Source organism: Pleurodeles waltl, chromosome 11, assembly GCF_031143425.1.
Source record: "Pleurodeles waltl isolate 20211129_DDA chromosome 11, aPleWal1.hap1.20221129, whole genome shotgun sequence".
Lineage (NCBI taxonomy): Eukaryota > Metazoa > Chordata > Amphibia > Caudata > Salamandridae > Pleurodeles > Pleurodeles waltl.
The window spans coordinates 859,563,183-859,590,893 of NC_090450.1; the positions used below are offsets into that span (position 1 = coordinate 859,563,183).

General features: G+C 42.5%; 1 protein-coding gene across 1 annotated transcript in view; it reads right to left on the minus strand.

Moving 5' to 3' along the window:
• MYO18B (myosin XVIIIB) overlaps positions 1–27,711 on the minus strand; it is a 1,377,385-nt gene that overhangs the window by 654,925 nt on the left and 694,749 nt on the right. The window contains exons 21-22 of the mRNA XM_069214702.1: positions 13,328–13,471; positions 9,540–9,629 (exon numbers count right to left, since the gene is read on the minus strand). Coding sequence (XP_069070803.1) covers positions 9,540–9,629; positions 13,328–13,471 — 234 coding nt within the window. The remainder of the gene's footprint in view (positions 1–9,539; positions 9,630–13,327; positions 13,472–27,711) is intronic.

A 27,711-nucleotide genomic window follows, 5' to 3' on the forward strand; every position in this document is an offset into this window, starting at 1 on the left:
AGGCTTGCTTTAGACATTCTTTTAGCAAAGGATGGCGGCGTTTGCAAAATGCTTGGTGCACGACACTGTTGCACGTATATTCCAGATAACAGTGTGAAAATTAAAACTATGCTTGCTAATCTAACAAAAGAGAGTGCAGACTTGAAGGAATTGAAAGAACCAGGAGTGTGGGAGAAGGTTGGAAAAGGACTTGCTTCAGTGGGAAATTGGCTTGGTGGCATTTGGAATGGAATATTGCTAAAAATAATACAGGGAATTGTAATAGTTCTAATTTGCATTTTTGGAATCTGGGGAATAAAAAGAGGAATAATAATGATAATGGAAAGAATTAAAAGAAGGAAGGAAGAGAAAATGATGAAAAGAATGGCAGAAGAATACAAAGCGAAAACTAGGGGAATTAAAAGGAAAAGAGAACTGACAGAATTTTAATGGAATAAAATTTGTGGGAATAGTTTGTGTGATGACAAGTAGTCATCAGAGGAGGGATTGATGAAGCTGAAAATGAAGGTTTTCATTTATTGACGCTTAAACGTAGTGCTGCAATAATCAAGAGTGACTTTAACCAAACTAATAAAGATTGTACGGGGACAAAATGTGCCCTCAGAGTAGTTTGCCAACATTTATAAGCGTGCTTTATATAACGTGGTGTATTAGAATTGCACTAATCCGACATAATCATAAACGTGTGCTACGATTTGCTTGTTTGAAATGTTTTAGCTTAGCATAACTTTAGCGGAGGCTTTGGCCTAGTTGCCTGGTCTCACGGTTTAGATGCTCGTATTTTTCCAATGTGCTAATAAACGTGTATTTTTGCTTGAAGCTGTACTTTTCCACTGAGATCGTTCACATGCTTATCTTAAGGTTTCGTGCCAGCCTGGCATTTTTCTCTTTGCTCCAAGGTCAATCTGCAGGTGCGGACAATGGAAGCTCTGAAAGTGAGTTAATTGGTATAAAATGTTGCAACTTGCGTACCCGTCTCCAAGGATAATGTATGCTTAAGTAAAAGCTTGAGAACTGTTGTTTTTGATTGGACAATTTGAAGCCAACCTATGAACCCTCCAATGGAAGACCCTACTGGATTTGAACTGTTGTCTATTTAAACCAGGTGCACGAGAAGAAAGTAGCCATTACAGCCATTATCAGCTATTGCCCGACATTGCGCCATTCCGTAGCTATTATGGCCCACCTTGCTGCGACGCCATTTTGAAAGCGACTTTGATGCTTTCTCTAATCGAGAGAAAGAGACTTTAAATGATTCTTGCCCTAGAGACTTTAACTTTGATCCCTTGCATGAAGTAGTAGTTTTATCTTGCCGCCGTGAGGCAATTGCCCCGTCCACCTTGCCCCTTTGCCCCGTTCCATGCTGATCGAGAAACGGTACCTGTGAGACGAAGACTTCCTCGTATGCTGATCGTAATTGGTAAATATGAAAGGAAATTGTAAAATTGCATTGTGTTTCTTTTAGGTAACCAACTGCTGATTTTGATAAGATCCCTAGTTAGGAGTTTTCCAAATTAATGTTGCTAAATTGTTTTTTGCATGAAGTCCCACATCCCGATGCTAATTTGTGGTTAGATGAGGATTCTTTTTGTTGCACGATGCAATTTGAGACTTTGTTATGCTGACTAAATGTATGCAATTAGTTCATTACAGATTATAGTTTTAGTGATTTGCATTGCTATTATCGAATGCCTTGTTATTCAAATGCTGCATAGATTGCACCTGTTTCGCCGTTATGGACAGCTATTAATGTTCATTTACGTTTATCATTTGGTGTTGAGACACATCTATATTGTGCTAGCTTTGTTAATATAGGGAAATAAATTCACTAACTTTGAATAAACTGATGTGGTTATTCCTGACTGAAAGGTCAGGGTTCGCCGAAATGTATTCTGGATTAATTGTTAAGTGTTATGTTGATCAGGGTATTGCTTATGTTCGTTATTGATTATCGATTTGACTAAATTGACTGATCTCTGGTGAAGAGAGTCCCACTTAGCCAAAAGATTCATCGGCCTAAAGAGCGTCCAAAGTACGGGTAAAATTATCTGTACGAATCGCTCTATCATTACCTTAACAGCATCACACTATTTTGGGACAATATTTCCTTTCAATCATCCCGCCCTGTGGATGGCAAAGCATTCCATCTTATATATCCAATCTCCGAAGGAGCAATTAGTAGATCATGAAAATATTAAGCACAATGGAGACAGTCTTGATGACATATCGTAATAAATGAGATGCTAAACATTTTAGTGCGTGTTCTAAAATGAATTGTCTGATAGAGGATGAGTAGGATTCATAGTGCTTTGAACTATGCCGTCTTATTGAAACTATGGTAACTGCAATATGCTAATTTTATGATATTGATAATGCCAGGATTACGAGTAAATAGTTACGGATCAGATAATGAATGTTAAATAACATCAGAAATTGGTGTTTCTGCAACATTTCTACACATTATTACTGAAATTCCCAGACATTGTTAGGGGACAGATTTCACTAGGTTTGACTCTGTGTAATTGTCCCTAAAAGCACCTGCAGTACGTTTGCATGCATTAATATCACAATTGAAATTAAGTTTGATCATATCAATTTCGACAGAAACTCCTGAGTCCCTTATGAGTATTAAGAGGGCACTTCTAATGTGGGCTCTAACGTTTTTGACTACATTCAAATTTCTGACTGTCTGCTTAAATATCCTTTCTCCTTTTAGCAGCATTATTGTAGCACCACTATGGTCTACAGGGCCAACATTATTGTGCTATTGTGTGATGCATGAAAGGCTGGTTAAGACTCGTCCTCAAGACCAAAATCAAGGAGTGTGTGGGGAGGGGGAGGTATATCTTTTACTTCCTGGAGTCACATGAATGTTTAGGCTACTATTTCTTCTCTGTCCCTCGAATCCTCCATCTGCTTGCTCTGCTGCATGTCAGGAAAGAGAGCTTGCTTTCCAAAAGCAATGGTACCCAGCCCTGAGGAAGGGGGTTGAAAGTGTTTAAGTGTTTTTTCTAAGAAAGTCTGTGAAGTCATATCCGGCTGACGGTACAGACGCAGCGAAGTTCACAATACGATGTGGGATGGATACGACCGACTCACTAGGCAGATTGGTTGCATCAATGGTGGCCTTGAGGTGCCACGCATGGTTGGGGACGTCTGGCTTTTTGGGGGGTTGTCCAATTCACCCTCATGGACATGCCCTTTGATGGTACCCGCCTCTTCCGAGACAAAGCAGACTCGGCACCCAAGGGCTTTACGGAGTTCTGGGCTATGGCCAGGTCCCTAGGCCTCGGAGTTCACTCTTGCCCTCTCAGACTGCTTTTCACCCTTTTGTGGCTATGGACGTGACGCCCAACCCCTCCAGCCACTTTGCTGCGCATGCTGCATGGCTAGGGACATGGGATCCATCTACCGTATGGATCAGGGAGCCAGCAACCCTAGATTTGACTCATCAGTGGCCACTGTTCTTCATGGCTCCGTGCTTCTGGTGTGGAAAGTTGTGAAAAGAAACTGACATCAGCGTGCCAGGATGGGGCCTATACGGGTGCCATGACGTCATATGCGGCACGCTCAATGCCGACGACAGTTGCAGAGCTGACCTAGGCCTCATGACGGTGCGCAGGGGTACTGCTCGAGAAAAATCTCCAAATCCACACTGACACCTGCGGGAAATTCCAAAGTAAGGAATCTGCAACTAGAAGTTGCTATCAGATCATCAAACAAAAGTCTAGGCCTGGCAAAAATGTTTGTTTTCCTATGTTGAAATGGCAGTTGAAAACAGGACACACATGCTGCAGTGGCAGACCTGGATATATGTTTTATAGTACTACTGTAGTGGCTTCAAAATCAGTGCTGCAGTCAACAGTAGCATTTCATTGGCAGCTAGCCCCGGGGTACAGGGGGTATCAGATATTAGGGTCTTATAAGCAAATAAAAGATTCTAATAAGATGTATACCAATTTTACCATGTTTCAAAAGGACAGCACTTTACTGCGAGTGGTTAGAAGGGTTTATGTACACAGAGATCTACAGCCCCCAAAAAAAGGTTTAAATCAAAAAGATTGTGGTGCGATGCATGCGACGAGTGGAGCATGTATTGCGCCAATAGGTAAATACAGTACGGCGATTTCGGCCTCATTGGGCCACATTGTCTTAAAAAATATTGACACTAATGTGGCGCAAGGTGGCGCTAGGGACTTATAAATATGCCCCTAAATACTTTATTCTACAGCGCAAATTTGAGCAAGGGTCTTCAATGAACAGTGTGTAAACCTAAATTAATACAACTGTAAATTCACTGTACTTTTCTCATGTAAATAATCTCACCCTGGCAAGACCTTTCAGGAGAGGAGCGCAATTCCTCTAGATAATCGGTATGTTTTGATTGAAAAAAGAGGTTTAAAGCTATGTGATTAAATATAATTATTTATGAGAATGCATATTCCCCAATGTGTGTGTGTGTTCACTGCAGTTCTGCCAAAAGACTGAGATTAAAGGGGAAGGTATACAAGGAGCAGTAATAGATGATAGAACAGTGAATGCAGAACAAAAGCAGAAGACCAGAGGCCGACTCTTCTTATCATCCCATTCCCCTTCCCCCTCACTTTATTATACTCATCCCGTTGAGGCATACAGAGTTGCATTGGAATGTGTGGGGATGGCAGTGGGAGCATGCGTCTTTGTGCTCCAGTGGAGATAACTGGAATTGTTACCTGAGACATAAGCTGTTATGTGTAAGATATGCACTTTTGTATGGTTATTTGGAAAGCATTTCTCACGTATCTATGACACTGTTAATTTAAAAAAATGACAGCAGGCATAAGTTAGAGGATTTCTCAGACTTTGGAAATCATGGGCCATATTTACGAACACATTTTCCCATTGGCACAGAATGGGAAAAACCCTTTGCTACATCTGGCCCCATATGTCTAGATTTTGCCTTTGTGAATCAGGTCCAAAGAATTAAATACCAAGGGCCAGATTTAAGAAAAAGGGCACTGCACCTAGTGCAGCACAACTTTCTTTGAGCTCTTTAGCACCCACTATATCCACCATGTGTGCGCAGTATTTAAAATATGGTCCACCATGGCACAGGGTAGGGGGCAATAGCATCATTTTTTTACACTATTGATGTACTCTGCAGGAGTAGCACCAAAAATTTAGTGCTACTCCTGCAGAGTACACAGGGTCCCGTTACAAACAATGGAAGCCCCTTAAAAGTACCAGAAAAAATGGCGCAAGGAAATCTTTTAGATTTCCTTGCGCCATTTTTTCGGCCCCACTAACAGGGGAACGCCCCCTTGCATACATTATGCCTGGCGTAGGCATAATGTGGTGCAAGGGTTTACAAAGTGGCGCTATGCATGCATGGCGCCACTTTGTAAATATTGCCTGGGGAAAATGCCACTTTTGTGCCATGTTAGCGTTAAAAAAATGACACTATGGCAGTGCTAAGGTGGCGCTAGGGTCTCCTAAATCTGCCCCCAAACATCCCAAAGTAATTGAAACCTGGATTTCCAGGGCTAAGCAATGTAAAGGTATCTGAATTGGGTGATACTTTCAAAACCTTCGGAGTTCGAAATTAATCAAGCATCAGAGTAGAAAACACCCTACAAAGGCATCAATTTGCTATTTGAAGCCTGCTGCTTATAAAAAGGGAAAAAAACTCTGATGCATTTTATTACAACTCTAACTGGGTAGCCTTCCTCTTCTTTGCTATATGCATATGAAAGGAAAGATATAAATTAAAATTAAAACCCGTGACACAGCTATCTCCAAAACAGCAGGTTTTATACAATTTCTGACTCAGACACGTAGAAAAGAGTTAGGCACAGAGCTGTTCTTTCGAGATGAAATTAACAAGTACTTCATTTTAAGTGGGTTAAATTTTAATTAAGTTGTTCATGTCCAGCCATCGGTCTCTGAGATACTATTCCTAAAGATACTATGCATAAAATGGAGTGTCTTAGCATGTTTATTGCATTTATTTAAGGTTTTCTCTAAACAGCAGAGCAGATTACCAATTCCTACACGAGGTCCAAATGCCAGGTACTTGACAACATTATTTAACCCTGGGGCGGTGCACATGAACCTGGTAAGAGGGTTCTTAAAGTACTCATCTCAATGTGCTGCATTTGTCCAGAGAGAACAAAATGTAAAGCAATCAAGGACACACCCATCAACATCCATTCATCTGCCAGAACGGATGTTACAACCCCAATTCACTCGTATAAATCAACTGGCTTCTGAATTATTATTTAGTTTTGTAAAAAATTAGGTTACTGGATGAGGGGGTGAATCCTTGTCAGGGTGAAATCACAAGCGAACCCCAAATAAACCAGTGCTCAACCTTATAGTATTTTGGTACAGAGCTGTCAGGCTTAACTTAAAGTCAAAGTAAAAAAAATGTATGCATCATTTTAAACAGTAACAAATGAAGAAACAATACAAGGTAAATCCCACACCAAATTTGAAAACTAGAGTAAACTTAAAACAAGACCAAAATGACAAAAATCCAATCTGTAGAAGCAGAGATAAGCAGTTTTAAAGATTGAGGTGAAAATAGTGCCAAATTGCACCCAGCACCAACTGTGGTTATCTGGTGGCACCATACTGCATGAAAGTCAGAAGGCGGTGGTTCAAATGAGTTGTGAAGTGCAATGCGATGTGCTTGTGTGGAGATCAGTTGCACAGTGGAGGTTCTGATGGGCTGCATTGAACGAGACGATGTTCTTGTGTGGACGTGCCTCGCACAACAGTGGTTCCGATGGTCTTCGAAAGGCAATGCAAAGTCCTTGCAATGGGGAAGTCGGCACAGCAGAGGCGATGTGTCAGTTCTGCGGGAAATGCATCACACCACAGTAGGGATCAGTCAGTTCTGCTGAATCAACAGATGGGCTGGCAGAGCGCATTCAGACCCACTTCCAAGGGTCCAGGAATGGGGTGGTACCACTTGGGAAGGAAGGACGCATAGATGGCAGAGTCCAAGTGTTGGATTCAAGGTTATTGGAAGCCTGTTCTGCCCCTAACTGTCAGGGAAACTATTGTCAGTGTTGTTAAGTTCTTCCCTCAGCAAAAACAATTCCCCTTTTCCTTGTACCCCCGTTGGTTGCAGCAGCATCTTCACTCCCGGTGGCTCTTGCGGAGGCTGTTCTTAGAAATAGCTTCTTCAGGTTTAATTGCTACTCAAGATGGTGGCGTGAATCCTTGTGAGGTCAGTGCTCTAGTGTTTCTACCTTAGTCTTGTGCTGAAGCTTCCCTCCAGCTGTTTCCCAACAGGAGCCCTGCACTTCAACTGTCATCCTGAGGAGAATGAGCAGTGTTCCTGAGGCGCTATGTTTCATAGAGAATTCTTCCAGTGTTGAGTAATTAATTATTTTTCTTTTTTGGTGTACAGCCCAGAGACTTTTTCCCTTTTGAAGAAGCTGAATTTTTTCCTTCTTCCAACTGGCTATTGACTTTGTTTTGGCTTAACAGAACTTCAAGCAGCTGCAGTAAGGAATCCTTCTATATGATTGCCAGACTTGCCAATATATATGTACATATATATTCAAGAACTCTTTGCAGACTTGTCAGTCTTAGAGACAAACCTCAGTGCTTAGACTTATTCCAAGAGACTAAGAAAACTGAACCTTGAGAAGGAGTTTTCGTTTCCAGTAAAAGACATTAGTAGTTTGTATATTTGTTAACGTTTTAACTGTTTTCCAGAGAACCTTGGAAACCTCTGACTCCTGGAGAAAAAAATATATTAAGTTAACATTGTTCTCTTAGAGAGAGGCTAGTATCTAAACAGATCCAGGTTAGGAGAATGATAGAAGTGAGTGAATGTGAATGGTTGAACAGTTGAATGCACAGTAGGAATGTAATTATCTATGCTCTTATCACTAGACTGCAGGTCCTTCCTTTAAAGAAATCCCAAAAAGAAGAAAGGTGCAGGTTTTCAGAGACACACACTGCATATCCTATCTTCAAGTGGGAATTACAGGCTGGAACTGGATCTGGAGGCAGTCTCTCTTTTTCTATTCCCATTCCCTTTTCTTCCTAGTGGATGCATGATTCAGATAATCAGTTAAAGTCTGAGCAAGCATCTGTTGGAGGGAGTTGGGTAAAAGGCATCTGCTCCTGTGGATATTTGATTTAATGGGTAACCTTCTGACACTGAGGCTTCTGATCAGGGTGCCAGCCAACTAGCCCTTGGAGGTACTCTGAGGTCCTGGGTTTCGTATGCAGGTTCAGTCCTTCTTCCCTAGGCAAGGGGCAGCACAGCAGCAAGTCAACACAGTAGAGCAGTAGTCCAGAAGCGTGGCAGCCCGTTCAGCGTCACAGCAGTCCTTCTCCCAGGCAGATGCCACTGGTTCAGAGTTGATGAGTCTAATAGTTCAATATTTATACCTGGTACCCGCTCTGAAGTAGAAGTAGCTTCTAGAGGCTTTCACCTCCTGAGGTGTCAGGCATCCCCTTCCTCCGTGTCCTGGCCTCAGTCTGTCAGGTGACACAAAAGGACCAGTGTCAATCCTTTGTGAGAGTGCTCAGGCAGGAACTTTGAGATGTGCAAGTGTGGAAGGTGACAGCTCCTCCCCCTCGTTAACTCAGAGTGGCCCATCCTGCCTACACCTATCTTTCCTTTGTCTCACTGTCTGGGAGCAATACACAAAGACCAATTGTCAGCTAGACCTAGTCATGTGACCCAGGATTAGACTGCAGGCACCAAATGGTTAGGACAAGTATTCTAAAAGTGGCATTTCCTGAAGAAAGAGGGCTTTTAATTACAATTCTTTAGACACCAACCTTGAACTCTCTACCTGCTCCCAAATGAAAATGACTACTTATTATTAAATGTAATATGGTTACCCGATATTATCCTATGGGAGAGGTAGGCCTCACAGTAGTGAAAAACAAATTTAGGAGTTTTTCATTACCAGGACATGTAAAACATAAAAATACATGTCCAACTTTATAGATACACTGCACCCTGCCCTCTGGGCTGTGTAGGGCCTGTCCTAGGGGTGACATATGTATTAAAAAGGAATGTTAGGGCCCAGCAAAAGGTTTATCTTTTCAGGTCAAAATGGCAGCTCGCACCTGCACAGAAACGCTGCAGTAGCAAGCTTGAGTCATGCTTAAAGGGCTGCTTAAGATGGTGATACAATCAGTGCTGCAGGCCCAATAGTAGCATTTAATTTACAGGACCTGGGTACATGCAGCACCATTTTACCAGGGACTTAGAGGTAAATTTAATGTGGCAATTGCGTGTAAGCCAATTTCACCATGTTTGAAGGAGAGAGCACTTTTGCACTGGCTAGCAGCGGTAAAGTGTGCAGAGTCCTAAAGTCAACAAACAAGGAGAGTTAAAGGCAATATGTTCAGGGAGAACCATGCCAAGGTTGCAAGGCCTAACAAGTTTCACTAATTTCCTGGTCAGATAGAAAATATTTTAAGACTCATGAAATGCTTATGTGATTTTCCACAAGCAAGCACAAAGCACTATTTTGGACTTTTCCATTGATACATGCTTCAAGAAAATCCAACGTCTGACTCACCTTGCTTTCAAGTTGATCTGCATTTTGGCGATGCTCATTTCTTGACTTTTCTGACTTTTCCAATTTTCTTTTTAGTGCCAACATTTCTTCCTGCATAGGACAAAATTGTAGTATTAGGATTCTACTCACATTAATACGGTAGTTGGCTTTACAAAAGTTTTTCTGAGTTTGTTTGCTGAGACATGTTCATTTGCAATTTAACCACATTTTTCCATTGACATGAAATAAATACCACAAGTTGTTGAACTGGCAGACTATGAGCCCTATTATGGGTCCGCATTATCCCCACAGAGAAAACCCAGGCTGGACTTTACAATACAGGGTGGTATCTTTCAGAAATAACAAGGATCACAAGTTGCCTCCTCCTGTTGGGGACTAATATGTGCAATTTGCAATACCAGGCACAATCCAAGTTTTACAATTCCAGGCGAAACAACGGAACTAAATCTTCAAACATTTTCCACATGCTTGGGATCAGGTTCTAAATGCTCAGGGGACTTTATTGTCTTTCTTGTTGATAGCTATAAAGGGCCCAGGGGCATCAGGAGAGGTAGTATTTATTTTGTTCAGCTGGGGGAAGCATCTCCTACTGCCTCCGTACTGAAATATACTGGACACAGCAGATGCTGTAGCTCTACTCATGGATCCAGGTCCAGTGTCTTCAGTTCTGTCAATATTGGGTCGGAGTTTGATACCCCGGCAACTCATAATAGGGCCCTACGTGACATAAACAATTAGTCCAATGCCATTAAGATTTGCCTACTTGGTGACAGTAAATTAATCCTCTGCTATTACTCCTAACCTCTGCTTAGCATCACAAACATCACAGTTGCCAAAGGCTAAACTCCTCCTTATTAGGCTTCAGTAGGGAAATCCATATTCTTACAATCTGCTCTGCAATGTCAAAGCTGTGAGTAAAACTAATTTAAACTGATTGATAGCTAGCAGACATAGACATTTAGCTCCTGTCCAGTGATATACTTGATTCATGTGGGCACTTAAGTAGCAACTTCCTATCCATTTTCATGAATGTTATTGGATGTCCTTGCCTGTTAACATTCGAGGAAAGGTGTCTATCACATTACAGGTATTCTGCCAGTGACTAAAAACAATGATCTCTGGTTTCCCTGTTCAAAAATCATATTGTGACAGTTGGCTTTTTATACAACAGTAAGCGCACACCAACATATATGCACAATAATGTAATTCAAATTTCCAACCAGCAAACTTTTGGCATCATAATTTCCAGAGGACAGATATCTGTCAGTGAATCAGATTTTCTGCTGATTAGGTTTTGGATGCCTGTGAAGTTGTGGGGTTCAAACAGTGACCATTCGAAATCTGGAAACACACATAAAGTTTTCCAGAATGAAAAAAGGGAAACACTCAAATTTCATGGGATTCATGGGAAGGGGTTTTCTCACAAGAAAATTTTCATTTCCTGTGGAGAAAAAACAATGTTAAATGATCAAATTCAGAATTCCACTCTATTTAGTTAGCTGGATTGTCCATCTAGTAGGTACTCCACCTGACTGGTACATAGTGATAATCTCTGCATAACAGAGATTTCCAAGAGAATTTTCAGAAATTTGTATGCATTGTATTAAAGTCAATATACTGGAAAGCTAAGCCTATCATAGATTTCCAACAGCATCTGCAACTCCATCAAAGTTAGGAATGTAACAGTAATATAGGAAAAACTGTGTTTGTTAACAGGCCTGGTAAATCTGACTTAACATTTTTAGGCCCGTATTTATACTTTTTTTGCGCCACATTTGCGTCGTTTTTTTACGCAAAAACGGCGCAAACTTGCAAAATGCCATTGTATTTTGTAGGATTGTGCCGTTTTGCGTCAAAAAGCGGCGCAAATGCGGCGCTAAAAAAAGTATAAATACGGGCCTTAGTATCAGTATTCTTTCACGTTAAAGTAATATATCAGGCAACTATTGGAATACAACATTGGAAATGTATTAATTTATTTATGGAGTTTATATGGTGGTAAACCATGACACTTTACAGTCAGTTTAGAGTTCTTGGTGATACATAAGTCACAGAATTAGGTCCAGTCAAGATCTACAAGGTAATGGGTAATTCCAACAGCCCCCCTGGGAAATTTACATGGATATCTGCTGGGCAATGGGACCTGATGAGGTGAGGACCCGATCCTAGAGAATGTGTAGATGTCATCACAAACATATATTTTTTCAAAATAGGTCTTTAAATATTTCCTGAATTTAAGTAGTTCATTTCGTAAAGGAAGGTCACAACCAATCCAGAGACAAGGTCCTAGGGAAATGAAATGAGGGACAGAATGGTGTCAAAAGTCAAAAATAGAATTTAATTTCAGCTATTGAGATGGAAAATAATGAGACAGTTGAGAGTGTGTATGCTCTATAAAATTTCAGCAAACATGTTTCTGCTATGTTTCATCACACTTTCCTTTGCACATATTCTTATGCATGTATATGTATGTCAATATGCATGCTTCGTCGTGTAGTGTTCTTTAAAGAGGTGATTATTCAACTCTTTCCTAAACTGGAGCAGCATTGGGTTAGTCCTGATGAATACTGAGGCCACCAAGGTCAGTGTGCAGAGTGCTTTGCAAATTGACATAACATAACACCATAGCATGACATGACATGACGTAACATAACATAATATAACTTCCTAGTTGTTCATTTTAACTTTATTTGTTCAGGACGTGTTTGCACGCTCTGCAAATGTGTCTTTTGTCCTGATGCATGATGTAAAGGTTGAACACGACAGAAGAGAGTATGACTCCACAGGTGGTAGGGATATTTTGGGACCTGGAGGTGCTATTGGTACAAACTGGTTTTGGTCGGAAAGGTAGAGGAAGAAGGAGTGAAGGACATTTCAGATGAACCTCAAAACTCCACTGTACATATGAGGATGCAAGGGTGGGATGGTCAACTGTGTCCAAGGCAACTGAGAAGTCCCACAATATAATGAGGCAAGGGGTCATTATCATCTGTGGTCAGGAGGGCATTGGCCACAATTTGTAAGGTAGCAATCTCTCTCCTCCAGCGTGATCTGAAGTTTGACTAGCAGTCATGCAGGAGATTTTAGCATTGATGTGATCCTAAAGTTGAACATAGGGGGGCTTTTTCAATGATCTTGTCAATTATAGGTGAGTGATGGTCTGGTAGTTGAAGAGAATATCAGGGTCTAGATTAGGTTTTTTGAAGTGAGAGGATCTGGATTGTCTAAGGAGCTTCTAGGAAGATGTCTTGAGATAGGGAGTCATTGACAAGTAAGGGTGATTACGGGTCCCCAGAGACAGCTTTGAGAGAGAATGCTGGGTATATATCAGAATACTGTCGTAAGGGGTATGGTCGCACATAAATATCATGCACTAGATATCGTTTACAAAAATATAGTTCACTGGGTGTAGATTTTCCATTATTAACTCGAATTGAGAGATATGTTTTTAAACAATATTTAGGACATAGTATTTATGTTAAATGATAGTTTGACAGTGATATTCTAGTACCATACCCCAGGTGCTCCCTCTAGTTTTGTAACACTAGCACACTGACTGATGCCGTACTTTTGGAGTAAACTACAGGGGACAAGTGTCCACTCAATGCACAAAAGTTGAAGCACTGAACACCTAGCTTAACTGCCAAATTTTACGCAGTGGATCAGATGTAGAATGCTGTAAATTTAGTGTGCATGGATAGGTATATAACTTACAATTTGCTAAACTGCACAGCTAGTGCAACATGATCAGGTCTTTTTTATAATTGTTTGTGAATACTGAAACCTACCTCTTTTTCCCGGAACGTGTCTTCATTGACTTGAACAAAGAGCGAAGGACGTATTCGGCAAAGAAGTAGCCACCAAGGCCAGTGTTTGATATCTTGGAATTTTGCAAGATTCTTTTGTATACAATGAAGGGCAACTCTTTGTATCTAACAGAAATGAATGAAAATGAAAGATACATTTAACATATATTTACATTTTACTAAACTGCTTTCTACTCTCTTTTTTAGTTGCATATCCAATTACATGAATTTGTCAGACAAAAAGGTCTTTTCAATAGCCTGAATTTATGCAGTTTCCTTCCTAATAAGTGCTACTCATAGCTGCTAAGTACATTTTAGGCCCTTGGTTTCACATACATGCACATACATGTGTAGTCAGCCAATACACTATAAAATGATTCCACATCAAGATAAATCCCACAATATCATTTTTCGGTGGCACCATGGAGGCTCTACAACAAATGTCAGACATGCTCCTTCCCTAGAACCCATTATTGTACTCACTAAACTTACGTGGGTGACCGCTAAAATATCAGAATTTTCATGCTTTTCCTGTGTTCAAGAGCTGAATTTTTCATAATTTTGTGGGAGGTGGAACATGTCAAAGTTTGCGTCTGTGAGAGGGGGAACATATCTGCATTTAATTAAACTGTAGGATGAAAGACCCCTACAATTCCTACCTATATTAACTTCAGGGGGAATCATACTTGGTTTCTGCTGGGGCAGGAAATGAATTGTTGGACAATGCAATTGTATATTAAGTTCAACTCTACATTCAGCACGTTAAAAAAAGTGCATTTGCATAAAAATCCACTACTGACATCTATATGTAATCTACATGTCACAGGATCAAGCTTTTGTTGGATAACTGATTTCATTTTTGATCCTTATATAACTGATCATTTTGGCCAAATCAACAGTACTTATTTTATTGGCCTGTTGGTGGAACACTCACCTCTACAGACGAAAGTCATCCGACCCAGTTGCCATATTTAGAAATGCAGGTTGCACGGATAAAGCTGTATCTGGTGCCCTAACCCACTAAGATGTGTCACAGGGATCACCATGGAATAAGCCCACAGGTGCCTTCCCCAGGCCCGAGGGACACCCCTACCCACACCAGAGGGACAGCAGATGGGGGACCCCATCCCAGATAGTTATAGGTAAGTATTTTATTTTTTATTTAAATTGCCATTGGGTGCCCTGTAATGGGACCCCCTACATGACACCGGGTGCAATGGACATGCCCAAGGGACCCTGGTCTCCTGTGCTGGCCATTGGGGTGGTAGGCATGACTCCTGCTTTGCATCTCTGGTTTTGCGTCAGAAAATTACGCTAGGCAGGTTAAAGTCATTTTTTTTACTCTAACCTACCTAACGTTTTTTTTGGTGCAAAACCGCCTTCTTCCATACTGCCAGCCCCACCCGACTACCGTCATTTGTTTTACACTAACCTACCCTTTGCACCAGTTTGCACCATTCCATAAATATGGCTCCTGGCTAGTGCTCAGAAATGGTGCAAGTCGGTGCTAAACGTTTTGGTGCAAAACTGCGTTAGTGCAGTTTTGCACCAAAAAGTACAAATCAGGGCCTAATAACCTTGAGCCTTTGGGGATGTTGGAAATTGGGTCTCTAGTTGGCAAAGGTATGCATGACTCCTGCTTTGCATCTCTGGTTTTGCGTCAGAAAATTACACTAGGCAGGTTAAAGTCATTTTTTTTACTCTAACCTACCTAACGTTTCTTTTGGTGCAAAACCGCCTTCTTCCATACTGCCAGCCCCACCCGACTACCGTCATTTGTTTTACACTAACCTACCCTTTGCACCAGTTTGCACCATTCCATAAATATGGCTCCTGGCTAGTGCTCAGAAATGGTGCAAGTCGGTGCTAAACGTTTTGGTGCAAAACTGCGTTAGTGCAGTTTTGCACCAAAAAGTACAAATCAGGGCCTAATAACCTTGAGCCTTTGGGGATGTTGGAAATTGGGTCTCTAGTTGGCAAAGGTATGCATCCTGTCCAAGTAGGGACCAAATTCATAGTCAAGGTAAGTCAGATACACACCTTAAATTAACCTGTGCTCACCCTCTGGTACCTTGGCACAGAGCAGTCAGGCTTAACTTAAGAGGCATTGTGCAAAGTATTTGTGCAATACACACACAGCAACACAATGAAAACACCACACAAATACTCCACACCAGTTTAGAAAAATGGAGAATATTTATTTGAGTAAAACAAGACCAAAGCAACAAAAATCCAATTAGTAGAATTTGAGATATGAATTTAAAAAAATTAAATCAGAAATAGTGCAAAGAAGTCACCAGCAGTCAAAAGGTTACTTGTGGTCGCCAGAGACCTGTGCAAATCCAAAATTGAGACTGACTGTGATGAAGGATAGGCCAGCTACAGAACCCACACAGGGTCCAGTTGAACAGAACTTTTGATGGAACAAAGAGTCAAAGTTGAAGAAACAATGCATTCATATTTTTTATTCAGTTGGATCACTGCATCATCGTCGGGCTCCATTGAGGTGCATGCAATACATTGTCATCAAGTCACACGCAGCGCATCATCGTTGAGCCGTGCAGGCTGTGAATCTGCTGTTGCTGAGCAGCCTCTGCTTGGTGCCGAAGTAGCGATGTGGCAACATTTTACACACACTCAAGGCAATGTGTTGGTTTTTGCAGGAATCACCTGCAGAACCCACTTCTGAAGCCCAGGACTAGAGAGGGACACCTCAGGCAGGGGTAGGACTCAAAGATGATAGAGTCCATCAGCACCAGGAGAGTTGCAAGCATCATTTGATGTCCCTGGGACTGCAGAAGAACAGGGGGTAAGCCTGCAAGCCCTTGGAGACACTCTGGTTCAGCAAGATGGTTCTAGTCCTTGTCCTCAGCATTCCAGAGATCAGCAGGCACAGGGCACCTCAGCAATACAGAGAAGCAGTTCCTTGGAACAGTCAGTCCAGGTAGAATGCCAGTCCTTACAGGACAGCAGTATTTACTCCAGCAGAATTCTTCCCAAGTCCAGTAGTGATTTTAGGGGGTCAGAAACCGAGTATGTATATCCCAAAATACCTTTGACGAGGGGTATGACTTCAAGGGAACTTTGTGAGTTGTGCAAGGATCCCTTTCAACCCAGCCCTGTCTGCCAGGCTATCTGTGGGGAGTAATCAGTTCTTTATGTGGGGCCAGGCCGCTACCCATTGAAGTGTAAGTGTCGGACCCTCCTATCCTCCCTGCCCAGGAAGACCCATCAGTATGCAGATGAATGCAGATGCAGTTGAGTATCCTGTGATGAGGCTGTCTAGAGAGAATGCACAAAGGTGACTGTCTCCCAGCCCAGTCTGGACGTGTATTAGAGACAGGCTGTCAGGCTCATAGAGCAGTGACAGCACAGAAATGTCCACTTTCTAAAAGTGGCATTTCTAAAATAGTAATAATGAATAAAAATTTATCAGTAAAGAGGATTTAGCATTACCAATCCAATGGCATGAAACTTGATGCAGTTACTCCTATCTGATCAGGAATTACAGATTAAAAGTACATAAAGGAATTCCCAATGCTAGTCTATGAGAGGAGCAGGCCTCACTGTAGAGCAAAGCAAAATAGGCTGTGTGTCCTACCATGACATGTGAAACTTAAAAGTATATCTCCTGCCTTTTGCGTACATAGCACCTTGCCCTATTGACTACCTAGGGCCTACCTTAGGGGTGACTGATATGTAATAAATGGAGAGCTTGAGGCTTGGTAAGTAATGCCATGTCAGAGTGGCAGTGAAACTGCACACACAGGCTCTGCAATTGCAGGCCTGAGACATGATTATGGGCTACTGAAGTAAGTGGCACAATCAGTGCTGCAGGCCCACTCGTAGCATTTAATTTATAGGCACTCGGTATATGGTATACAAGGGACTTACAAGTAAATTAAATATGCCAATTGTGTAATTACCAATGTTACCATGTTTAGAGGAGAAGAGCATGCACTTTAGCACAGCTGGTAAAGTGCTCAGACTCATAAGGCCAACAAAAAGATGGTCAGAAAAAGAGGAGGAAGGCAAAAAGTTTGGGTGACCCTGCAGAAAGGGCCATTTCCAAGAGGGGCCAAAAACCATGTGGAAATGATAAGCTTAGTGGGGGATACACTTGTTATGATAAGGTACTTTCCTCTGGAAATTATACTTGATCATTCACAAATGATTTTGAGTTGAATCTCGGAGGTTTGTGATGTCTGTTGTATGTTGTCATACAGGTTCTAGGAACATTCCGAACAAATGCTGAGAAAGGATTCGACAATACAAACCAAAATCCATCAAAGGGACTTAACTTTAACAGGTGAGCTAACATGAAAGCTATAATTCCTTCAAAAACTAGACATGGGCACCAGAAAAACATAACCCCACATGGTTTTCAGAGCATTTTGGTAGAAGATAGAATGTGGGAAGTATTGGCTGTGGATTCCGAGATGTTATGAAGTCACCATTCGTAGCAAATCATTGACTTGTAGAAACTACATCAAGTAGTTAATATCTCCATCCTCTAATCTCTCGTTTAAGTGGAGAGCATTGAAATTCCATGTTTGCTGTAGAGTCCATTAATGCTTTAACTATGCAGTTGCATCATATAAAAGTATAAATAAATACGAATGGTGTTAAAATGTTATCTCTCAAAAGAGAGGGGAGAAAGGGTAAGCTGCAAAATGTTTCAAGCCAGGAAGCCAGGAAGCCAGGGCCTTAGCGTACTAACTAAAAAAACTGGAAAGGGTCTGAATCCCTATCCTCGGTCGATCGTGAAGCAAGGCAGCGTATGGGGTGTGGAAACGATTTGAACAGCTGCAACCTCTGTCATATCATGGAACTGGCTCCCTAAACAAACAAGATTCATCGGATATCTTAATAGTCTCCAACATAGCAGAAAGGTGACATCAGAGAAGTATAAGAATGTCATGAATACTGAAATGGATAAGTATAAACAGTCTAAGCAGGCATTTTATATATTAACAATCACAGTTCAGCCGCCCTTTATCAATTAATATTTGGCAAAAATATTGCTTTGATCTTGGGGAAGGAAATGTATTATGTCCCTACTTATTAGGGCTTCCTAATTGGAATGACAACCTCATTGATTGTTTATACAGAAAAATGGCAAGACCTCCTCCCTCACACATAGTGCCATGCTTTATCATACAGGTGCTCCTTTGCCACAACTGCTGCTTCTCAGCTGGTTTGTCCAGAGCTCTGACTGAGGACATTTTGGTGAATTTGAGAGGGAAAACAATGATTTAAAATTATATTGCATTTGGAGACACTGGATTCCTTTATAATGTACTGTTCCGTGATTACACAAGATTAGCAATAAGGAAGGATGGGGTAGTGGATGAGTTAGGATACTATACCTCCTTCATCTCTTAGTTGTTGTTGCCATGTTTCTGCGGTTTAATCATGTGCCTACTTACCAAAGGGCTTTCGTCAGTTCTTAAAAGGACTTTCCAATGTGAATAGATATCATCTCAGAGAGTCAATAGTATTGATTAAACATCGCAACACAGCATAATGATCAATAATGTCTGGTGTTGCACAGTTTTTTTTTTTTAAATTATCTTTCTTATCATTTTCATAACTTCAGCAATACATGTGTATGTCTCAATGGAGAAAATCATGTTCCGGTACGCCATTTACAAAACATCAAGGATATATCTTCCTCATGGTCCCAGTCATTCTACATTACCTAACAGGCTACATAATCTGACCAAGCATTCCTGTACTTTGGAGCATGAATTTCCTGAGATGAAGGACTGGCTGCACAAGGAGATACCGGCCCATCAGTGTGGCTCCCGCTGTGCAAGTGGCGATAGAGCTTCTCCTGATATCACCAACTTATTCGCTTTACATAATCTTACAATTAACAACTCGATAACGCTATAATTTAACAATCATAACCACAACAAGTCTTAGCATAATCTATTTATTATTTTGAGCATGCAAGGACACCATTGGTGTGTTTTCTTTTATCTTATATACCATTATGAGGACTCTGTTCAACATGTTGCATGTTCGTGCTAGTGCAGGGGGTCATTTACGATTACTCAGAGTGATCTCGTCTGCTATTGTGGGTATGGGTGCCCGCCACGTCTGCCCTTCCCAATAATTTAAGTCAGTGGTATTAGCTTGTATTTTGGCACATTTTTCTGGTTTATCCCTGCCTTCGTCTCGTCAAACTGCCTTCCTTTGGGTTTAATGGGTCATCTTGCTTCCTCTCCTGGGCTGTAGTGTCTGTTTGTGTGTGTTGTGTGGGCCCTTGGAGGTCTCATCGAACCAATCCCAGCCTTCTCTCTTTGGCTAATCCCCATTCCCTAAGGTCTGTTTCCATTACTGTAATGTGGGGGGGGGGGGGCCTAGCCTGAGCCCAGTGTATCACAATATGATTTTTTAGCCAAGAGCAGCCCCAGCAGCGCAAATTGATAATGCATTTTCTTCCTCTTTTTGGGAGAGGGAGTACATTTAATAAGCAGTGCTTGGGTTATAATTCAATCTATAGTGCTGTTATTTTTCTCAGGTTGTCTATGACATTTGCCAAAACCATGTGTAACTGAGGGCAATCCCAAGTCATATGTATAATGTGCGCTGGTGTGCATCCACAGCGAGGGCACCTGGGCATATGTGTGGGATACATTTTGTGGAGTCTCTGGGGAGTCAGGTATGTGCGAAGGAAATAATAGAACAGGGCTAGTTTAAAGCAAGCGTTACTCGCTACTTCTCAAACCTGTGCAAATGCCCTTCTCCAGTCCGATTCACTGAGGGGGGTTTCTGGGTCTAGCTACCATCTAATCTACACCCTTGTCATATCCAGATCGGCCTTCAGGTCTTTGTATATTCGAGACGTTAGGCCTGTGGTTACCTCTGAATCTAGAATTGCGAGCAATGTGTGGGATTCCTCTGGTTCCTCTGGGAGCCTGGGCCACACTTCCCTGATTATATGAGAAATGTTATTGTACTTTAAATGCTGACCTGGAGATAACTGAAAGATGTCCCATGCCTCGTTAAGCATTAGAAACTTCCCCAGTTGATACAAGTCACCTACTGTTAAGCAGCCACCATCATACAATTTTTTAAGACCCATTACTGTTTGTGCCTGTCTGAAACTAGGTAGCCACTGTATAGAGAGTAATCATGCAAATGGGGCACATTTTAGTACAGCTACAACTGTCTGTTCCCATATCTCTGCAATCTGGTGTACCAGAAAAGGTGCTTCGCTAGTAACACTTTCGCCTTTCATTAGGTATCCAGGAAGGTCGCCAGAACCTTCCCAGTCACCCAATAGGTCTTTCTCGGCATTCAGTCCTTCCCCACACCACTCCACAGCATATTGCAAGATTTCTGCGTAGTAATACAATTCCATATCTGGGACTCCTATCCAGGTTTAACACTTCCAGTTTCACCCTGCTCCGTTTCCCCCTCCACCTCCCCATATAAGGGATATCAGAAGTTGGCAAGGTTTTCTAAATGTAGCCTTTGGGATAAGACATAGCAAATTCTGCTGCATATACAGGCAACATGGGAGGACAACCATCCTGAAGCCAATGGAGGTCTCCAACTGTTGTATCGTGGCACCCATGTTTAGGTGCTAAGCGGCAGTGTCTCTGTGAGCTATCTGGGAGCCTAGGTATCTAAAATGCTCGCACTCCCACCTGAGCGGTGCCTGAAGGAGGTCTACCACAGCGCGGCCAGCATGTCCCATCATCGGGAAAAGTAATGATTTGCGTTGGTTAGTATGTAGGCCTGACATACTGCCAAACTCTGTCAAGATATCAAGCAGAATGGGCGTACAGTACATCAGGTTTGTCAGATAGATTAATGTGTCATCTGCGTATGAGACTACATGTGTGTGTCCTCCCCCAGTCACCCCCATTGTGCCATCTCCTTCCTCAGTTTTTATGCTAGTGGCCCTATCACGATCACAAACAGAAGTGGGGACAGCGGGTAGCCCTGCCAGGTCCCCCTCTTCTCAAAGGCTTCCGAGATCATCTTTCCTGTTCACACAGATGCAAACGGGCAGGTGTAAAGGAGGCAAATCCAGGTGAGGAATTCGGGCCCTAGTCCTATCATCTCCAGAACCGTCCACATGTATTCCCACTCAACAGTATCAAATGATTTTTCTATATCTGGTGCGGCTATGGCCTCTAGAGCAGGGTTCCCTGATATGGAGTGGAGGACATGTAATAGTCACCTCAGGTTCAAGTGGGTTACCTTGCCCAGTATGAAACCACATTGGTCTTTATGAACCAAATTGGCCATGACTCGTTTTAGCCCCGTGGGCAGGACTTTAGCCAACATTTTGGAATCCACACACAGCATGGAGAGGGGTCTACATGAACCCGGCTCCTCTGGATCCCTTTCCAGCTTAGGGAGCATGATGATTTGGGCCTCACACATTGATTATGGCAAAATGCCCAATCTCTTTGAGTTGAGAAAAGTCTTGAGCAACTTTGGTATCAGTAGATTCCCATAGGTCTGATAATATTCCACGGGCCACCCATCTGGGCCTGGTGCCTTTTGACGTGGTAGCTCCTCTACTGCCTCTTTAAGCTCCTCGAATTGGAGCTCCTCATCCAAGCCCTCTCGTTGCACCTCTGTGAGATGAGGGATGTTCAGGGTTGCCAGGTACATTTGTATCTCCAGTATCTGTGGACTCCCTTCCTTAGTGTATACTACCTTCAGGTGATCTGTCACCAGTTTATTTAGGCCATTTTGCGTGATCACTTTTGTTCCATCTACCCTTTTCAGAGACAAAATAAGGGTGAATGGCCTCTCCCAGTGAAGCAGCCAGGCCAGCAAGCAATCCGACCTGTCCCCTTCCCTATGTAGTAGCTTTCAATATTCATGTGAAGTCAGTTTATCAAGCCTGTCCCATAGTTCCATGATGCGGCGACTGATCTTTAGTTCAGCTTCCCTGAGATCAGACTCCAACCATCTATGTGTGCTAGAAATTCTAGACAGGCATTCCACATGTGCAACAACCTTTAGAGTATCCCACTCCAGACCCCTGGTTTCTGTAGATAACCAGTTTGTGACAAAGTATCCCACTATCCCTGCATTAAGTTCCTCCCTGAAGATGGGGCCCTTTAGAGTTTCCGGATGTAATCTCCAGGTTGGGGCGCAGGGCCTATGTCCCGCCACTTGCCATTTCGCCGACACCGGAGCATGGTTTGACAGGAATCTACCCATGATTTGGACATTAGTGAGTATTGGTTCAATGTCGTGTGATAACAGAAATCTGTCAAGTAGGCTATAGGTATGATGCGTGGTAGTAAAGCTGTGCTGCTTCTCTGGCCCAGTCCAACACCAGGTCCAAATTGGCGTCCCGGTTTGCTGGATTGTACCAGAGCTGCATCTCCTTTTCCCCGATGCAGAAGCTCAGGCTGGTTAGATCTCCGCTTCCGCTCCTCCTCTGGTCTTCTCCGTTCCATTGCAGGGGCTTAGGTCTCATAGGCTGCCACCATGTCCTCCTTACACCCCAAGCAGCTGCAATCCCACGCAGGCCGGCCAGAGGTCCTCGCAGCTCGCCTGCTCTTTGCTGCTCTTCCTGCAGCATATACGTCTCCAACTCATGCAGGCACGGCCACCCAAAGCTGTGCTCCTTCTCTCCGTGTTCACTCACCATGCAGCCTCTCTACACCTCTCCTGCTCTGCTGGACTCCTTGGGAATCTCAGCCAGGGACGGCACCCGGAGTCCGTCGGGTCCCCTAGCACTGGCGGAATATTAGGGGTGCATATTTCTGTATGTGGAGTGTCTGGCATGCAGGATTCCATAGTATTATTGTGGGGCTGCTGCCCCAGGGAAACCGTCTGCACTGCCGCCATCTTGGTCACGCTCCCACTGGTGTTGCACAGTTATATTAAATAGGGACTAAATACTCCTGGTGTTGTGTTCAACATAATTATGCATTTACCACCAAAGTGCACCACAACACTCATGTTCATTGCAAACCATAAATTAATTGGAAACACCTCATTCATCACTCACTTGGGAAAAAGGAAGAAGAATTTGAATAGACACAGATGGGACAGACCACTCACTAATAATAACTAGATGAGGAAGTTAAGGCCAACAACAGATCCACCCGTGAACATGGTGGTTGAACTTGCATATCTCTCAAATAAGGAGGAATAAAGTGCTCAATAGAGGATTTGAACTTGGTTCCTATAAATCAATAAATGCAAAACTTTTATGTGTAGAATAGATCTTAAATAATGTTTTTGAAATGTAAGATTGCACTATTTTTTAATGGCTTCCATCTGTTGTAGGTTTTGACAATAAAAAGGGTTAGAAATTCATGATTCACAACTAGAGTCTATATATGTACCTCCACAGGTCCTAAATGGTCCTACAAATGGTCCAAACAAACCTAATCAGGCTTGATATTTCACATCCTGAAGTGTATGATACTTTACACCAGTGGTCTTCAAACTTTTTAGTTTTAGTTGAAAAATAAAAATCATTGGGTCCCCCCTCAGAATTTTTCACAATTATTTTAGAAAGATGGCAATGTTTAAATAGGTCTAAACCTATTTAAACACTGCAGTTAAGTACTGTTACCTTTTTAAAACTGCAATAACATGCTTCTGCTTAAAACAAAGGCATGTTATCTGTATAACATTTCATTTGGCCAGAGTTTGGCGCACCCCCTGGGATCACTTGAGGCCCCCCAGTTTGAAGACCTCTGCTTTACACAGAGCTGAACTTGTAGTACTGCCTGAAACAGAACAATGATATAATTATCAAGAAAGAGGTCCAAGGTGGAGTGACTGAGGTACAAGACAAATTATCCTAACTAGATATATGTTGGCGATTAATTTCAGATGACCTTAGTTATAGAAAGTTACCATATATACCCATCAGGAAGGAGATCATAGCCTTTGTAGAAGAAGCTATCGTAGTAGGTCTCAAAGCAAGAGAGGGAATTCTTGAACACTGAACACATTTTCCCTTTAAACACTACACGAGTCCTTACAAAAAACATTTCTTCCAGTTGGAACAGGATTATTTCCATCAAATAGAGGTTATCAGCACTGGATATGCACATGCTTCAAGTCTGGTGAATTTTTTGAGAGTTTCACAATATACTATAATTCCAAACTTTTCAGCGCAAACATAAAATATTGTGTTGTTGCACAGATGACGTCCTGGTAATTGGGAAGGAAATGAAATGAGTATGGAGAAATTCCTAAATTAGCTTAACATGAAAAACTCCTTCTGAGATTTATCCTCAATGTGAACAGACAAGAATTAACCTCACTGGACCTAAAAAGATAGTAGTTTACATTCAGATACATTCCCTAATCCTACTGACAGAAACCCACTACTCAGCTTTGAGAGTCATTATCCTCGAGCACTCTGTGCAAATGTATCAGTATGTAATTTCTTGAGAACATGTAGGAACAATTCTGACATGACTTTCTTTAAACACCGTGCAGAGAGACCAAGTAACAAACTAAAGACCCAGGACTACCCATGGAAATTACTGAAGAAAGCATGCAAATTTTCAAGAATCAATAACAGAGAACGCCTAGTGGAAACATAGAAAATGTGGTAGCCCACACCCACAGCATAATGATCTGTGTTTTTAGGTTGTCTACTTTAACCAATATGGTGGAAGAACTTATAGCAAATCATTGGACTACCTTGACCTCCATTTGGAGAAAAGCAAAAAAAATTGCTTTTTAAAGAGGAACCAGCATTCTGTACGATGAAGTGCACACTAAGGCATCAGAACTAGGGTTTTCAAACACTATGGACCCTCCCAAGGGCAACATGGCATTAACTCAAGTTGTGTAAGTAGTGTGTCCACACACACTGCATAATCCTTGAAAACATAAATCTTTGACAAACTGTAAAAGGGCAAATGTGTATCACAGGAACTCTATGACAAACTCACCACCTTTTTCCACCGCAAGATCCAGGACATCTATGACAGCTTCCTACTGGAAAATTCTGGCACCAGAACCTGTGAGTGACCCAGCCCCCCAGAACCCACCCAGACCATCCTTAGCTGGTCCACGCTCACCACGGAGGAAACAGTCATCATCATGAGCAGCACCCACTCTGGAGCCCCCATGGACCACTGCCCACACCACATATACATCAGAGCCAGCGCATCCATCGCCCAAGCTCAGGAACACAATCAACTGCTCCATCAACACTGGCACCTTCCGCGAGGACTGAAAACACACAGAAATATGCCCTCTCCTGAGGAAACCTTTGGCTGACCCATCAGAACTAAAGAATTTCTGGCCCATCTCGCCGCTACCCTACCCTGCCAAAGTGCTGGAGAAAGCAATCAATGTACAACTTCAGAATTTGAGGCCAACAACTCCCTGGACAGCTCCCAGTCCGGCTTCCTCAGAAACCACAGCATGGAGACAGTCCACCTTGCAACCACTGACAACATCTGATTACTCCTAGACCACAGCCACACCACAGTGCTCATACTCCTTGACCTCTCAGCAGCCTTTGACACGGTCTCCCACAACACTCTATGCACCAGACTCCACAACATAGGAATCTGTGGAAGAGCCCTGGAATGGATCCGCTGCCACAATGTTTAACCTATACATGGGCACTCTTGCAGCCATTGTCAAAAGCCACGGTATGAACATTGTGTCATAAGCCGATGACACACAACTCATCATTTTCCTCACTGAAGACCCACACACAGCCATAAGGAACTTCCACTCAGGAATGGAAGCCTTCGCCACCTGGATGAGAGAAAGCTGCCTTAAGCTCAACTTCATCAAGACTAAGCTCATCATCTTCGGAAACGCCACCTCAGCTTGGGACGACTACTGTTGGCCAACCTCCCTCAGCGACCCCCTGCAGCAACTGTGCACGCCCGCAACCTAGGCATCATTCTCAACTCTTTCCTATCCATGATCTGCCAGGTAAACTCAGTCGCCTCCTCCTACTGGCACACACTCTGCAAACTTCGGAAGATCTTCAGATGGATCCCAGCAGACTGTCGCAGAACAGTCACCCGCGCCTTAGTCAGAAGCAAGCTCGACTATGGCAACGCCCTCTACGCCAGCACCTCAAATAGAAACATAAAAAAACTACAACTCATCCAGAATGCCACAGACAGACTCTTTCTGGACCTCCCATGCCGAGAACACATCTCCCAACACCTGAGGACCCTCCACTAGCTTCCTGTCGATAAATTAATCACCTTCAAGCTACCCACCCACAAGTATGAGGCCATACACAAAGTAGGACCAGCCTACCTGAACCACCGCGTCTCCTTCAACACCCCTGCCAGATCCCTCCGCTCAGCCCAGATGGCCCTGGCCACCATCCCTCAAATCCCCAAAACCACCTCCGGAGGACAATCCTTCATCTACATTGCAGCAAAGAGCTGGAACAACCACCAGCTGCACCTGAGACACATACTGAATTACGAAATAACGCAGTAGAAACTGTTAGTGTATTTGTTACTACCACAGCTGGTCGTTTGGGGCTTCGTTAACAGTCCCTGTATGTTAATTTCTATTACCAAACATATCGGAATTATGACTCAAAGACGTTGTATTTTACTTGCTTAATACCGGGTGTGATGAAATCTGCATGCCCCAATAAATATCTGCAGGCTAAGCCTGCCAAAATGTATCTGGGAAAGTATACCCTGAAAAAAAAATGGGACATTCTGACTATGGTGTGGTAAGCTCCAAAATCCTATTTTTTACCCCATGTTGCGTGCAAAACTTGAAATAGGTGATAACTACTGCATGCAACATCCTAACACCTTACTCATAATGAGGAGATAAGTGGCAATCAGGTTCATATAATGAGTATTTTCTTTAAAAGTCTACAAGAAGTTCCATTGTTTTACCTACCAAAAGTTTCCCATTCTCTTCCAAAGGTCCCATATTTATAAACCTATCCTGGATCCACTCTCATTTCCAGCTCACTCATTGAGAACAATTATTGGTGTTCTTTTTGATCAAGAATCCATATTGTCTAGTTTGTATTTGCTATCAACCAAGTCACAACCCTCGCCATCCCGAGTCATGCTCCCTATTGTGGGAAAGTAATCTTTAAACTACTTAAAAAATGAAAGTCAAAACACCTTTCAGGCGCATTTAAAGTTGTCCCGGCAGTGATGTAGATCCAAACGATCACAATTTGAAAATCTGAATCAAGCAAAAGCCACTGTGACTTGAAATCCCGGATGTACGGGAGAAATAAAATGTGCAGGGGTCCATTTCAGATCAGAATTCTGACAATAATTTTGACTGGAATTCAGAATGTTGGTACTTCCAAAGAGTAATACAATATATTGGCAAAGTGTCATTCCGTGCCAGCCTATGCGCAATGGTCTGTTGATGTTTATTCTACTTATTTG